The following is a 16,810-nucleotide window of genomic DNA, read 5'->3' as shown; positions in this document are numbered from 1 at the left end:
GTTTGATCATCATTACTTCAATGGTCGTTACCACACTAATTCCGATTATGCTAAATCGAGCCTATAACTATGACTCTAATTAAATTTCCTAAAGCAAATGTAGAATTATATTGTTTGTGATTTTAATTGATTCATTCGGTTTTTTTTTTTGTTGTTGAGAAAAATCGATTCATTTGTTAAATTATACAATTATATATGATATAAATTATACGTTTTAATTTTTGTTATAATTAAAAATAATAAAAAGGTAATTAAATAATTCATATTCTTGAATAATTTTAAAATATATTTTATGTCAATTTTAATACACATTCGATCTTGAGTATAACAAAAAATATCATGCATGCAAGTAAAATAAAACAAATTTCAATTAATTTTATCCCATTTAATAAAACTATTTCCCAAATACTTTTAATTTAACTGAGATTACATTAAAGAGAGAATATTCAAATATTACCAAATTGATATTTCAAGTATATCAAATTATGCTTTACCTTTCCTTAACAATTGAATCACAATTTCCTCCCTTCTCAAACGCCACAATTTCCTTTAAAAGTCAGCACACTTAATTATCTCATTAATTATTTCAATAGACATTTTCATAATCATTACTCCAATGATCGTTACCACGCTAGTAAAGCCTTCATTCCAGTCATGCCAAGTCGATCCCAAAGATTATGACTCTAATTAAATTTCTCGAACAATAAACAAAAAAAGCAGAACAAAATTGGCAAATGGCCATAAAATAGAAAAGAAAAAAAAAAAAGAAGAAGAAGAAAATTGACGAGCGTGTAATAATATTCACAAAATTGAGGGAGAGTTAGTTGGTGTAGATGACCCCTTTTTCTTCGGTGTGTGTCGAGAAAGACCAGCAGAGTAGAGATAACAGAAAGAAAAAGAAAAGGAAAGCGGATTCAGTTTTGAGGTCACTCACTCCCACCGATGACTGATCATTAACACCTTTTTCTTCCCTTTCTTTCTACAATTATCCCTAAACTTTCTTCTTCTTTCCCTATCCCAAAAACGCGTCAACCAAAACACAAAAACCCTATTATCACCACCACACACTTCCTTTTCTTGGATCTGTAGATCTAACGCTATTGCGTCACATAACCGTTCCTCTGCAACCTAGTACTGCTCTTTCCAACAACTCTTTGCTGTTCTATTACTTGTTTATTAGTAATTTATTTAGCCACTTGTTAATTTTGTTGTTTTTATATTTTCAGGTGCTGTTTTCACTGAAATTCAACGGTTGAAATTCTTGGATTTTAGTGTTTGGACTTTGATTTGAAACTGGTTGTTAACAAACAATAGAATAGGTGTATTATTATTTGTTATTAGTTATTAGTTATATAATAATAGTAATAATAGGTGAGGAAGGGTTTGTGGGGGGTGGGGTTGGAGCATCCATTTGTGGATGTGAAGGAATAGGAGGTTGTTTTGGGGTGAAATGAGGGATGCTATCAAGGTTGATGGACTTTCTGACTGCCTGCTGGCGGCGAAGATCCTCCTCCGACGGCAAGGGTGGTTCCGAGGTTACGGGGCGGAAGGAAGGGCTGCTGTGGTACAAGGATGCGGGGCAGCACTTGTTTGGTGAATACTCAATGGCTGTTGTCCAGGCCAACAACCTGCTCGAGGACCAGAGCCAGATTGAGTCTGGTCCTCTCAGCCTGCTTGACACTGGCCCTTATGGGACCTTTGTTGGTGTATATGATGGACACGGTGGACCCGAGACGTCGCGCTACGTCTGTGATCATCTCTTCCAACATCTAAAACGTAATGGCTTTTTGGTTTTTATTATGATGACACTCCATGTTGTAGAGAGATTTGCAGGTGTTCTATGCTGTTGAATTTGTATTGCATCAGTTAGAATGGTGGTGTTGATGGCCCCCAAACTTGATGTGGTACATTTTCAATAGTATGCAGCAAGAATATTATTGTCTTGCTCTAGGAGCACCTATGAATTTCAGTTGGAAAAAACTTAGATATAATTTTCTAGGTGCTGTTCTCCAAACAGAATTGGAGATTCACCTTGATAATTTGCATAATAAAGGTTTGTATTAAAGGATTATGCAGATTACCAAGTTAAAACTGCAATTCTGATTGGAGAACAGTACAAATGTATATAAGTTTTGTCCTTTCAGTTCTACTCATTACTCAATCTTACGTGCGAACATTTGTATTGACTTTTGTGCGTGTATCTTTTTAAAGGATTTGCATCTGAGCAGAAGTCCATGTCTGAGGAGGTTATTCGGAAGGCATACCAAGCCACAGAAGAAGGTTTTTTGTCAGTGGTTACCAAACAGTGGCCCATGAATCCCCAAATTGCTGCTGTGGGATCTTGTTGTTTGGTTGGTGTGATTTGTGGTGGTATCCTCTACATTGCTAACCTTGGCGATTCCCGTGCTGTGCTTGGCCGGGTTGTCAGAGCAACCGGGGAGGTTTTGGCGATCCAGCTTTCGTCAGAGCATAATGTGGCCAGAGAATCTGTGAGACAAGAGATGCATTCTTTGCATCCGGATGACTCAAAAATTGTGGTTCTAAAGCACAATGTATGGCGGGTGAAGGGTCTGATACAGGTAAGTTTTTCATGCGAAACTTGGTGATTTGTTTTTTGTTTTTAAATAAAACGCAATCCACATCTTTCCCAAATTCTTCTGTCCTTTTGCTTTTGAAATTGGAAAATTTGATTTATTGTTTTCAGTTTATCATAAACTTGATGTGATGTGTTATTAGACTACATATTGTCAATATTTCTTTTTACTATTTTTGATGTTGTAGCCTTGTGCAGCCTTTTTATTGGTATAAAGGATTTCCATATTATTGTATTAGTTAATTGATGAAAGCATCACCTATGATCTTTTTTTGGTAGATCGTAGATGTATTGCCTGTGATCTAATATATATTATTTTACAAAATTTGGGTTAATCATGTGTTATTGAGTTTTGTTATATTGGTCGTTTTATTGGTTGGGCTTGTGCTACACTAATACTTGGATTAGTAATATAACTAGGAATTATTGGTTCTTTTTTTCCCCCCACTAAATTAATGATACAAAGCTTTAAAAATTCATCAAAATTTTGATGGAATTCTGCCGGATTCAATTCAAGAATGGTTGTTGGATAAGTTAAAGCAATAGGGACCACTAACCAATCCAACTTATCCTATAAAAAATTCTAGCCTATCTAGCTTTTTATTATATCAAATATATCATATCATATGAATATCAATAAGACATGTTCTTTCTCCTCTCTTCTTTTCCATCAAACCGCTGTATTTCAACTTGATGTTACAGTTCTACCATTCGTCCATTCTCCTTGACCTAATACCATAACTATTCTGCTGCTGCTGCTGCCTGTGGGGTATCCAAAATTTTAAAATCCTTTCACGGCGTCTTTGTTCAGTTACTTGACTTTTGTTTCTTTTTTGCTGTTTGTCCTCTGTTTGCCTATGCTTATGCATCACTTTAGCCTTTTAGTTTACATCTGCTCCATTGTCTCTGTTAGGGCTATTTAGAGCTTATTTAGTCTCACTGAATTTTTTCTACTGTTTAGTTCTGCAGTTGCGTTGTTATTATAAGTTCTTCTAGCAGCTAGCTATTGATTGAGTCAATTATAGTAGTTTTTGAGTGAATTCAAACCCGAATCAGTTATCCACTTTTCAGACATGTTTTAGATGGTTTTTCTGTCTTCTGAATTCAAATTTGAGGTTATTCTTGCTGGTTGAAAATTCCAAATACCTTTCATTTAGTGAATCTGGAGAAGTTTTGGCCTTGTATGATTGCTTGCCAGGCAATTTTCACTGCCTGTCATTCCAGTGGTTCTCTTACTCCTTGTCTATGGCCATGCAACATTGCAATAGCTTTTATGGTTGTGCGTCATTCCAGCTATTTTGTTGAGCTATCTTTCTAACCATGCTCATTTTTGTGTATCACCTCTCCATGATCTCTTATACCAGTGTTTATATGGAGGTTTTACCGAGTTGTCATTCCAAGTTTCATTTTGAACCCACCTTATATTTTTAGATTGTTTTCTTTAAATGTTTATTTGTAACAAAATAAAAAAGCCTTGTAAGCTTTAGCATAAAGAGGAGTGCTAGAATATGAGGATTATTCATGTGTTCAAGATCATGTTATGTTACTAGTCTTGTTGAACTGGGTTTGTACTAGTACTTGATCTTGTCTGGTAGTATGAACAATGAATACTAATAGGTTTTGGTTTTAGTTTTAGTTTTTGATATCACATCATACAATTATCATTCAGATATGTTTTGTCTATTTTCCATCAAAGCCTTACACTTCAAATGGAAAGAATGCATTAAGAAAGGAAAGAGAACAAAACAAGAGGATCAAGAATCCTCCAAAGGCTTCAAGATCACAAGGAAACTGTCATCAGCTCAAAGAGCAATAGTCCCCTTTATAAGTCTGACCTAGGAGCATCCTTAGAAAAACCTGTGAACAGAAACTCTCTAGGAGGCTAAGGAGAAGAAAATGATCTCATTACATATGGTTGTGGAGGATGATAGTTATGGCTAAAATTCTAGAATTATGCTGCAGCAAAATACACAAAACTATATCTAAGTGCTCAGTACAAAAGCACTTTTTTTCTTTAAAAAAATTATCCTCTCAACCTCCAAAACCTTTATAATAAGTAGAGAAAAAGACTTCCAATTTAGGTAAATACCCTGCAGTGTACACACAGCTTACATCAAAGCTGCTTACCTGACAATGCAAAAGAGGTAGCTGTTTATTTCAGAGCTTCTAAAGCACTATTGTCTGCAGTCACGAACTAGTGAAAGATAAATTAATATAGTAGACTTTATCAGTAACAAAGGGGGATAAGCACAATGTTTTAAATGAGGAGTGCAGGACTGCAGGGAAGGGTGAGTTGATGCCTAAACCTGCACCTATGCAGCCTCATAGTGGGTTGGGGTGAAACTGCCAAGTGCCCAAACCTAGAATGTAGCTTTACTAAGTTCATGATTCAAGATTTTCCAACAAAGCAAATGAAAGATACATAAAAGATGCTAATTTCAGTGAATTTTGTCTGTATAATGATATTAAATTATATAGGTTATGTTTGGCCCAACCTTTTTTTTGCCTTAAAAGTTACTTCAAAATTAAAGCTCAAAACAAGAGATTTAAGAATAAAGTAGAAATTATTTGATAATTTTCATTTCTTTTAGCTTAAGAAATGACTTGATAGAGTAGAGAAAGCAGGGATAAAGAGAGTGAGTGAGAGTGAGAGCAGAAAGAAAGAGAAAGAAGAGATAAGAGAGCGAGTGGGGCGAGAGAGAGGAGAGAGTGAGAGAAAGAGAGGAGGTAGAGAGAGACATGAAAAGAAAAATGGGGAGAGAGAGGAGAGTGAGAGAGAAAGGGAGAGAGAGTGGGGAGTGGAGTGAAAGAGGGAGAAGCCAACTTTATTCTAAAAGCTCCTTCAGCTAGCCTTTTTTAAAATGCTATTTGTTTTCCTTTTCCTTTATAGAAATTAATCTACTTAACTTTTAAGAGCTTTTCACAAAAAGTGTTGGCCAAATTTCTTCTTTTTAAGGAGAAAAAAAAAGCTAGATAAACATTACCATAAACTTATCATGTATTTTTTTTTGGTCTTAACCCTCTGGTTCATTAGGGGAAAGGGACCCCTGACTAATCCGGAGTTCGACCAGGAGGTAAGTAAAGCCTGGTCAAGAATTGTTTCCGCAAAGGATCAAACTCGGATACTACCCGAACGATTCAACCTTAACTTCAGCACATTAATTTACTTGTGTCTAATCACTTGATTAAACTTATCATGTATAATACAACTCAATTATGAAATTTTTATGTGGCAGATTTCTAGATCCATTGGCGATGTTTACCTAAAAAAGGCTGAATTCAACAAGGAACCATTGTATGCTAAGTTCCGTGTGCGGGAAGGTTTTAAGAGGCCCATTTTGAGCTCTGACCCATCAATTTCCGTTCATGAAATTCAACAGCATGATCAATTTCTCATATTTGCTTCTGATGGTCTTTGGGAACACCTTAGCAATCAGGATGCTGTTGATATAGTTCAAAACAACCCACACAATGTAAGATAAATGTACTATATGGTTGTTTCTATTTTGTTTTATATTTTGCATTTTTTATTGCTTGGTTACTGTAGTTTTGTCCAGTCATAATTTACATGCCCCCAATCATTTCATTAAATTTCAAATGAGTTGATTCATGACTTCATTCATTACTCTGTTAGAGCATTTAGTGCTTAATTTTCTTATCACGCTTTCCATGCACTAATAAGTCGTTACTGTTTTCATAATTTCATATAGGTCATGCTAAAATGCTGTCCTCGTGTAAATGCTACTGGTTACAGTCTTGGATGTTAAAATGGAGAGGCTGTATTATTTATTTTCTAGATATGCAGAAGTGTTTTAAATTTCTTACAGTGCTCATTTTTAACGAAACAAAAAAGATTTTAAGAGATCAAACACTTTAAAAAGTAGCACCAAAGAGTGAAAGATGGATGCTAGTGTTACATGCTTTATGTCTTGCAGGGAATTGCTCGGAGGCTCATCAAAGCTGCTTTGCAAGAAGCAGCAAAAAAGAGAGAGATGAGGTACTCTGATTTGAAGAAAATTGACCGTGGTGTCCGCCGGCATTTCCACGATGACATCACAGTTGTAGTTGTATTTCTTGACTCCAATCTTGTCAGCAGAGCCAGCTCGGTAAGAGGTCCTCCTTTATCGGTGAGAGGAGGTGGTATTCCCCTACCTTCTAGAACTTTGGCTCCCTGTGCTGCACCTATGGAAACTTAGTTCAGGTTGATGAAGCTGGCTGTATAATCTGTTATGCTTGTATTTAGTGTTGTACACTTAGCAGACATTGAGCTCTGGTGATCCACCAGATTGTATATCCAATTTAACAGATTGAAAAAATGTCCGGTCCATTAGTACAATGTAACAAGAGACTTGGGGTATGTAGCTTGCGTGAGTATAAAGCATCATGGAAGTAGAGTACCAAAGCCAAAGGTGACCTTTAATATTTGATCATTAAGAGGCAATCATGTTTGCATTGCATCTCATATTTTTCTCATCCAATGGGGAGTGATTTCTGTAAGTTCGTGCACTACTTTGAATGCATAGTTAGTTTGCTCGCGCAATAGGAAAACTAAATAGATAAGTATCCAAAGTTCATATTTCTTGTTATCCTTATTTCTTGTGGGTTATGTTTGTGATACAAAAGGATGATAAATATGAATTTTGGATCTAATGGTAGGTACGGAAGAGGCGGGTACACTATCTTTTCAATTTTTAGATGGAAGTATCACGTGTTTCTATCACTTTATGTTAGCATATCTTTATTCTTCACACATAGCAGTGGTTTTTTTTTTCTTTTTTTTTTAAATTTAATATAACTGGATTTGATGATTGCATTAATCTTTTGACCGGAGATGAAGAATACGTGGCATAATATGAGATAAGAAAAGTAAAAAAATGCCTAGATAGGAATATTTAGTTATTGTTGCAGTCATATTAAGGCGCTCTGAATTAGTGGATAAATCTTTGCGATTTAAGTATAAAAATGGTCTAACAATTTAATTACATTTTTGTCCCTTTATTTTTAGTCACTTAAGTTTTCTATTTTCAAGATTAAGACACTTTATTCTTTAGTCAATTTTTTTATTTAAAACTTTCAACTTCTCATTTTTAATTCAAATTTTCTGGTGTTAATGATAAATTAAAGATTAAGAAACTTTATTCTTTCGTCAGTTTTTTTTATTTAAAACTTTCAACTTCTCATTTTTAATTCAAATTTTCTGGTGTTAATGATAAATTAAGATAGAAAATAATTTAAAAGTTTGGATGTAAAAAAATTGAAAGTTTAATAAAATTTGAAACCTTTTGTATGATGTGAAATTATAATTTGAAAAGGAAAACTTTTAAGATATGTCCTTTGTTTTAGATGAAATATAGTGTTTTAATTGATAAATTTTGAATAAAAGGTTTAGAACATTGCAATTGAGTTTTGGAAAATTGAAGTAGAAAATGAAGAGCTTCATATAAATTGATAGAAAGTCCAAATTTATTTAATTTTAAAAGTTAAGAAATTTGGCATGAAAAAATGTAGGATACCAAAATAGCAGAAAATCCAAATTAAAGAAACCTAAAGTGTAATTAAATTAAAATTTTAATAATTTAAATTGTTTTAAAATAATTTATATTTTGTCTAAACTTTAATTCTAAATATTGTTTGGTAAATTATTACGCAAATGAGCAATTTCTTCGTTCCTTTGTTATACTCATTTTTGCTCCTCTATTTGTTTTTATGATTCTTTCTTTTCCAGTTCCACGACCAAAGTTGGAAGAAACCTTTTAAAAAAGGTTGAAAGAAAGGAATAAAACAAAAGAAAAAAAAGCAAAAAACTGAGATTATAAATTTCTCTATTTATCTCCTTTTCTCCATCCCCGGCTATGCTTACCCCTGAATCCTAAATTCAATATAGGAAAAAGAGAGATGAAAGTGATTCACTTAAGGTTTTATTTTTACATATGATCTCATTCTCTTGTATTCTCCTCAAATTGTTCTTGTTAATGCCAAAGCTACTACTGTTATATTCTATCCATGTCAATGCTGATACTATTATTTTCTAGGCACCTTAAGTCTGTGCTCTTAAAGGAGAAACTATCCATATCAACATGAAATTTCTGTAATCCAACACTGTCAATACTAACAAAGCTTTGTGAACAATCGTATGATTCAACTGATCGCTGAGTCTCTGACTTTGTTGATTGCTGGGATGAGCCAATTGGTGTATGGAACCGCTTTGGAGACTGCTTGTTATTGAAGCTATCATCAGCTGAATGGAGGGCTTGCTCTAGTTCTTGACACACCTGTGTCATTGTTGGGCGATGTTTTGGTTCTTCAACCACACATCTTAAACCAAGTTGTCCCATCTTTAGCATAACTTCCATGTTGCACGGCTCACTTTGACATAGTAGATTTGCATCTATGATTTCTTCAACACTACCCTTCTCTAAGCTTGGCCTTGCCTACATGACATATTAATATATTGTAATGAAGTAAATAAACTATAGTGATCATCTGAGTTTATTACCAACAAGTTGTATGTCTGAGTGGTACTGGCTTGGTAAGCAAGGTCTCGGGTTAGAGGTGGTTGGGAGGAAATATCCCATCAAAAGTGGCCAACAAGGTTTCCCGACAAAGATTAGTTACTGACAAAGCTGGTAGATACTCCGGACCAATAACATGGTAACAAAAAATTTATCCTAGTTTATTATAATTCAACAAAATAGGACAATAAACATAAAGCAAATCTTTGCTACGGAAGATTGGGGGCTTTATGCATTGCTTACCCATTCAATAATATGTTGATTACTTTGGTTTACAGCGGAATCCACCACAGGTCTAGCTGAAACAAGTTGCAAAAGTATGATACCAAAGCTATAAACGTCGCTGAATTTGGTCAAATGAAAGCTTAAACAATAGGCAGGGTCAAGGTACCCTGGTGTCCCTTTAATCTGGCTGCTGACATGTGATTGATCACCAGTTGGCCCTAATCTTACTAGACCAAAATCTGAAACCTTAGCCTCAAAACCTTCCCCTAATAGGATGTTACTTGGTTTGATGTCACGGTGAATTATGCTTGGTTTCACCCCTTCATGCAAATAAGCTATGCCTACAACAAAATGTACCAACCAATTCTATTTTAATTATAGGATTTCTGGTTAAATCAACTAGGGACTAGCACTTAAAGGGTAAACCTCTTGCTGCTCCTATTGCTATGTTTAGTCTTTGCTTCCAAGTTAAGCTCGTTTCGTTTCCTACAAAAAATCAACATTCATAGCCATACATTAGTAGTGTCAGAATCAAAGATAGGAGCAAATCATGAGTTTTCTATTCACGGCTTGAATCCTTTTTAATCAAAAGTGGTCAATGTTTTAATATCTAGTGGGGAAAAAAATCCTTTAGCCTACTCATAATAGCTTTGACTACAGTATGGTTTAAGAAGGATAAACAATAAACTTACCCTTGATGTACTCAAGCAGTGAACCATTTGGAACATATTCATAGATTAGTATTTTGGCTCCATGTCGTCCTGATAAAGACATAATTAGACCAAGTTAGCAAAAAATTGTGTGGGAATAACTCCCTCTCAACACTGAGAATTTTTTATCCATACATAAACAGAACCAAAGCAATGTGCTTTTACAACAAATATTATCGATATCAAGAACATCAGCTGATAGGATGACTTTTAGATACTCTCATATTTACTGTGAAGGTAAAAATTGTGCAGATAAGCTTGCCTCTCACGGCACTTACATACAAGGTTTCTCTTGGTGGGATTTAATACCTACTTTTATTAGGGAGAATTTTTTCTGTAATAGATATGATCTTCCATCGTTTAGTTTCAGATGATTGTACATGGGTTTGGTTCATGATCCCCATGCTTTTGTTTTCTTTATTTTATTAATAATATTTGGGTGTGCTTCAGGTGATACATAGTGTCTGGGGTGCCAACCTAGTAGGGATCGCAGACACTATTGTAATGTTGTAGCATGCCTTATTGCCTTAAAAACAAAAAGAAGATCAACTGATGACATTTATTTTGACTCCATTTATACTACACAACTAAGAGGGAACTTTTGCCATTCATAGTCACCTGGTTCTTCACAATATCCAATCAGACCAATAAGATTCCTGTGCCTTACAGCTGAAAGGAGCCTAACTTCTGCCAAGAACAAAGAAATAATTGTCAAGAATAATAAATTGAATTTTCTTTTCTGTGGGAGTCATGGTTTTGAATTGCAGTTATGGTCGCAGTTGCAATTTTAAAATCATGATGGGAGTTTGTGAGGAGAATTGGCATGAGTCAAACAGGTAGAATTATATCTTCATTGAGGCTAACCATTTCTGAATTCTTCCACACTTGAGAATGATTCAGAATGAGCTCTCTTAATGGCTAGTGTTCCTTCTAAGTCAAAGGTTCCTTTGTAGACATTTCCAAATGCACCAGAACCCAGCAAGCAATCTTGGCTAAAATTTTTGGTTGCTCTCTCTAGTTCCTTAAAATCAAAATACCTTAATGATATTTTATCATATTCAAAGCTTTTATGTTCCTTTCCTGCAACAATGAAAAAAAAAAAAAAAAGCTTCAAAGATTCAGTGTCACCTTCGGTGATAGAAATACTTGAATTTGCAAGACTTGGTTGATGATTTTTCATTTTTTTGTTTTGTTTTTACAACTGCAGCTCACTCACCTTTCAAAGTCTTTCGTTGCTTAAGAAATGGAATGACCTTTCTCCTGAAGAGGCAATAGAGTAAGGCCCCTACCATTGTTGTTAAAATGCCAGCAATAAATTCCAGCAACATCTTATGAGCAGATCCACTCCTACTTTTCATAGGTGGTTGTGCTATTGCAGGTGGTGAAGCCTCAACCAAACAGTGACAAACATCAAATTTTGCAACCTTACTATGATGTTCTCTCCAAAACTACAAATTTTATGACATTCCTTTTTCTAGCAGATTGTTACATAGCAGATTGTTACATGTCCTTGTTTTTTTAAAGGGCATTCACAATTTGGCTTATTTGGTCATACCTTGGGACGGCATATAAGCCAAGACATTCCCGTTATGTAATAATGAAAAACATAATCTATCATAAAGCATCCATTTTCAGCACCAACAAACAGACAACAATACAAATGATAACTTATTATCTGTTAAGAAAATGACTTTTAAACAGAAATAGAGAGTATCATAGTTCTATTCAAGAATTAATATTCGTTGTTGCCTTGTGCATGCTTACAAAGTTGGATAGGCATGCCGGATAGACTTCAATATAAGTATCCCAAGTTTAATATTATACTAGTTTAAATATTTTTTGGTTCGTGTAAGTTAGCATCTTTTTTTATATTTTATTTATGGTCTCATTTTTTTTTAAAATTTTAGTCATTGTATTTTTTTTTTTAATTTTGGTTCTTATAAGTTTATTTTGTTCATTTTTAATCATTATAAGTTTATATTTTTTTAATTTTAGTTTTTTTAGATTTTAATTTTTTTATTTATAATTCCCATAAGTTCGTGTTTGCAGGAACACAAATTAAAAAAAATACAAACTTACAAAATTAAAAATGAGCCAAATATATTATAGAGATCAAAATTAAAAAATCACAAACTTATAACTACTAAAATTTAAAAAATACAAAAGGGACAAAAATATATTTAAGAATGTATATATGACAATCATAGTAATACATGGGACTTTTTGACCAGGTAAAGTTTGTTTGATTAGCAATTTGCTTATAACGTCCTCTAGTGTTTGGATTGACCCGCATATTTCACTTATTTTTTAGCTTAATTATTGTAATGGCGTAATCAATGTATGTTATTATTTATAGTTTATTGTTTTTATATATTTTTGAATTTATTGATCTTTTTTGTTTAATTTTTTACTATACAACACCAAGTCTATAAATAAGTATAAATGTATTTTATATTTATCACGAATAATATTTTTCTTACCTATATTCCTACAATATAAACTTATATAGTGTTAGTTTCTTCTAAAATTTCAAGAAAGATGTTAATGTAATTAATAAAATATTTTAAAGATGTTTAGGGTAGTCTCATTATTTGTAACTAATTGTTTTTGACTATTTCCAGTAAGAAGTGATTTTATTTATTTGTTATTTTTTGGTTTCTCACGTCTTCACAGACAAATATTAGCTCCTCCTTTGTATCAAGACAATTGATGTTTTCTTGTTTTGCTCCAAAACAATTGTTCTCTTACAAATTTCAAGTCACATTATTTATTTGAGAAAAAAGTTATGCATTGTAAATGTAAATTTTGTTACACAGTCATTTAATTACAACAAACATCATACTAAGTTTTTTAACTTTTAAAATAATTATTTTAAAGTAATATTAATTTAAATAATGATTTATGATTGAACATTGTCAATACATAAACATTAAATTCTTGTTTTTTTTCCACCAATACTCCTAATTATAATCTATTCCACAGTTACTCCCATCATAGATATTAAATGAAGGTATTTTAAACTAAATATGTAATTTGTGAGTAGTGTTAAATCTTGGTGATCGATCGGATACTCCTTTGTCATCATATGCTCAACAAAAAAAAAAAGTATTAAATATTTCATAAGGTGTGTGTAATACCTTAAACATGAATACTTTTTGTCCAGAGGTAGTGTTATTTGAGACTTTAAATGTGAGCACCTCTCCTAGGAGAGATCACTACATTACCAGGCCTAATCTTTTTCACTGTATCCAATCCCTATTGGTTGATTTTATTTATTTATTTATTTCTTATTATATTTTTTCCGTAAATACGTCTAGATTCTTAGTTATTACACAATTATTTATTATCACTCTCATTGTATTGATGTTTAGCTTATTAATGATATGATAAGTTATGTTTGATAAAACTAACTGAAAGACTAGCATAAAATTGAAAAGTTAAGTAGAAGCTGAAAACTGAAAAATTATCTTCTTGAATTATAAGTGTTTGATAATGTTATTTGTTAAAGTACTTGAAAAATATAAAATTACAGAAAAGATAAAATAATGAATTTTTACCATAAATAGAAAGTATTAAAAAAGAAATCTAATAAATATTTAAGGACAAAAAAAGAATAAATATAAAGACTAGTGTTTTAAAAAAAATTATACTTCAAGTAACATTTCAAAAAATATTAAAAACTATAAAAAAAAATTTATTTACAAAAAGTCAAATAAGATTTCAAATGCATAATAATCCCCTACTTGACTAAGTTAATTTCATAACAATTCAAACAGGACAAACATTGTTGTTAATAAGTGTTTAGCCTCGTGTTTTATATATTCAAATGTACAAAATTTGTTTGGATAGCTTATCTAGAAAGACTTCTAGAAGAAGAAAAAAAAAATGAACTTTTGCATAAGTTAGTTAAAATTAACTTATGCATAAATTAATTTGTAAAAGTTATTTAATATTACTTGTCTAAAAGATGAATTTTTTTATAAATTAACTTGTGAATGAGTTAATTTGAACTTTTAAAGAAGTTCATTTCATTTTCTTCTTTTTCATTGAAACCAAATTTAAATGTGTTCGAGAAATAAGTGTCTATATACAAATAGGGGATGTATAAATTCTCGAAAAGAGAGGAGCCATGGTGGTCTCCCAGATCGCCCGGATCCCACTAGTAGAGGTGCTTTTGAATAAACTTTTCTAAAGAGGCATGCTCACATCTTGTTATATAGAGATACAAAACAAAAGGGGAGTCTTATTCTTAAGCTCATCTAATGAGAACTCAACGAAATAAACAGCAACATCCACAGCAAGACCACTGGAGGAGCTAGGTACTTGAGCAAGCACAACGCTCATTTTCGCCACTGATACTTAAAATTGTGATGGAGTACCATATAGAGAGCCATAATTTAGATAAGATTGTGATGGAGTACCGTATGAGATCTATGAAATGTTAGGGAAGATCTGGCATTGAGACTTGAGAAAAGTTGCAAGAGTTCTAATAAAAACCTATGACGAAGCTTCTTAACTTACAGTAAAATTAAAATAGTAATTAACGTACAGAGCTATGATAATACAAATTAAACTACAGATGTAAGTTATTAAGCATGATAATACAAATTAAAATAGTATTTAACGTACAGAGCTATGATAATACAATCTTAAGGTGCTCTGAACTTCGTAATTCAAATTTAAATAGTCTCAAAATTTTATTTGTGCATCTAGAATTGAATTTCAGATCAAATGTCAGAGTCTGACAGGAAAAAAATTGTCAACTGCTGGACATTGTGCGCATATTTGGGGACCATATTAAGGAGTTTGAACGTAGTCACATCGCAGGCATCCAATTTAAAGATTAGATAGGGAAACAGAATCACCCCGAATAGAGAAAATCCTAGACACAATTTTGTTATAATGTTTAATTCCTTTGAAGTCCTTGCGGCTGAAAGAGAGATTCTTCCATCATTAATTGAGACAACACATGGGTCCGAACCATAAATTTCATTATGTCGAGCAGAACACATTCAGACAAGTTACTCACAGTCTGTCTTTCCTCTCTTCTCTCCCACTTGTCCTTTGTCTCTTCGCAAAATCTGTTAGCGGTGTTCCCTTAAGTTCGAAATTAAAGACAGTCTTCAAGAGGAAGAAAGGAAATAATAAATTTAAACCTGAATGTTTTACGTTTTATTTAGTTAGTGCCTCTTGATATTTAAAGGTCTATCAAATATGTATAATACCCGCAATCACACTATAATAACCACACGTTCACTATGTTAACCGCTACAATAATCATTATAATAATCACCACAATAACTACTTCTAGAATGACAACTACCCTTATGGCAAGTTTTCATCACAGAGCATCTTCTTCCTAACAAAATCCTTTGACAAATTAACGTGATGCAGATCTTTTGATTCTTCTTAGCGTATAATGGAAAAACATTGGGAAGTAATAATCTGAAAGAATGGAAAGCTTTGAAAAATCGTGCAATCTAGTTCTTTTCCTTTCCTTAGACAATGCAACTTCTCATCTGCATGGTCAAGTTTAGGAACACAAAAGTATTCAACAGGCGATGACAGCCGAGAGACACGTTTTCATCGCTCGTCTCGTCTCCACTACTGTCCAATTGAAAGTCTTGGTAGATATGCATAAAAAAATATTCTCTCAATCTCCCATTCACATTTATTACTGTTTTTAATCAAATTGGTGTTTTTTTTTATCAATACTTTTATTTAAAATTATCATGGATAAATTAATTTAAAATTTTGAATTTGTTTATTGTTATTTTTTATGATCGTCAAATATTTCTTTCATTTATAATTCATTCGTCTTTCGTAGTTATCTAAACCATAATTAAGTTTGAAACTATAATAACTAACTTCAAATTATGACTTTTGCAATACCTTGATTTGATAAAATATTTAAATTCCTTTCAAAATTCTTTTGTAAATTTGGAGCTGAATTTTGGAGTAAATTAATGTATACGAAACATCATAAAAAAATCAAAATTTTTGTGGTTGAATGAAAATATCAAAACACGTAAATTAATTTAAAAATGCTTAAATATTTATAGATAACCTTAAAAGAGAAAAATATTCTTATTAGATAGGTTTTTTCTGTTAAATAAATATGAATTGATATCTATCAATGAGGAAATTGTGCAAACTATTTTTAAGTTAACAAAAAAAAAAAATGACCATCAATTAATTAATGATAAAATGCACAAATAATGAAACATGTTTGCGGTTATTATTGTTGACAAAACATATTCCCAACTAACAAAAGTAAAATAAAAAAATGCATATTTTATTTAGTTTTTTAAATATTATTGATGTAGTATTTTTTGATTAATATACAAATAAATAAAGTTTTCTATCAATAATATCATATATTATTATATATACAAGAAAATGGTTGATTTCCAACAAAAAGGGGGCGGGGGAAGCTCTCCGTTCTTGGTTCTACTGTGGTTAGATCCTCCGAAACCATAAGAATTCTAAGTTAGAATGAACCAAATAATTAATATGTTTCCCAAGTAGAGTCTCACGAAATCTTTCCTTTTTGCTCTCAATTATATCAAGAAATGATTTGTAAACTTTATTATGATCGTCCCTGTTGGTTTGGCCAAAATTTGTCAGTAAATAAGAATTTCCGACAGACCAAAATCCATCAGTAATTTGGACGTTGGAAAAAACCTCCATCAATGATTTTATATTCCGCCGATAATTATTGATGAACGTTTTATCTGTTTGTAATTATCGACAGATTATTAGTCGATAAT

The 16,810-nt window shown here is 32.4% G+C and overlaps 2 protein-coding genes across 2 annotated transcripts; one reads left to right on the top strand and one right to left on the bottom strand.

Annotated features, from left to right (window-relative positions):
• The first annotated feature begins 797 nt into the window (after nucleotides 1–797).
• On the top strand, nucleotides 798–7,090 carry LOC114390224 (probable protein phosphatase 2C 46). The gene is made up of 5 exons (XM_028350925.1): nucleotides 798–1,131; nucleotides 1,227–1,776; nucleotides 2,212–2,579; nucleotides 5,830–6,066; nucleotides 6,529–7,090. Exons 2-5 carry the CDS (start codon nucleotides 1,458–1,460, stop codon nucleotides 6,787–6,789), a joined length of 1,185 nt encoding a protein of 394 aa, XP_028206726.1. The 5' UTR covers nucleotides 798–1,131; nucleotides 1,227–1,457; the 3' UTR covers nucleotides 6,790–7,090.
• A 1,296-nt stretch (nucleotides 7,091–8,386) lies between these two features.
• On the bottom strand, nucleotides 8,387–11,571 carry LOC114390271 (receptor-like protein kinase THESEUS 1). The gene is made up of 7 exons (XM_028350979.1): nucleotides 11,257–11,571; nucleotides 10,905–11,120; nucleotides 10,659–10,727; nucleotides 10,023–10,091; nucleotides 9,757–9,816; nucleotides 9,349–9,671; nucleotides 8,387–9,024 (listed from the first exon to the last, which is right to left on the bottom strand). Exons 1-7 carry the CDS (start codon nucleotides 11,396–11,398, stop codon nucleotides 8,584–8,586), a joined length of 1,320 nt encoding a protein of 439 aa, XP_028206780.1. The 5' UTR covers nucleotides 11,399–11,571; the 3' UTR covers nucleotides 8,387–8,583.
• Nucleotides 11,572–16,810: the final 5,239 nt, after the last annotated feature.

The sequence above is a fragment of the Glycine soja genome, chromosome 16 (assembly GCF_004193775.1).
Source record: "Glycine soja cultivar W05 chromosome 16, ASM419377v2, whole genome shotgun sequence".
Classification (NCBI taxonomy): domain Eukaryota; kingdom Viridiplantae; phylum Streptophyta; class Magnoliopsida; order Fabales; family Fabaceae; genus Glycine; species Glycine soja.
The sequence above is the reverse complement of the archived record's forward strand: the minus strand, read 5'-3'. Positions and strand labels throughout refer to the sequence as shown.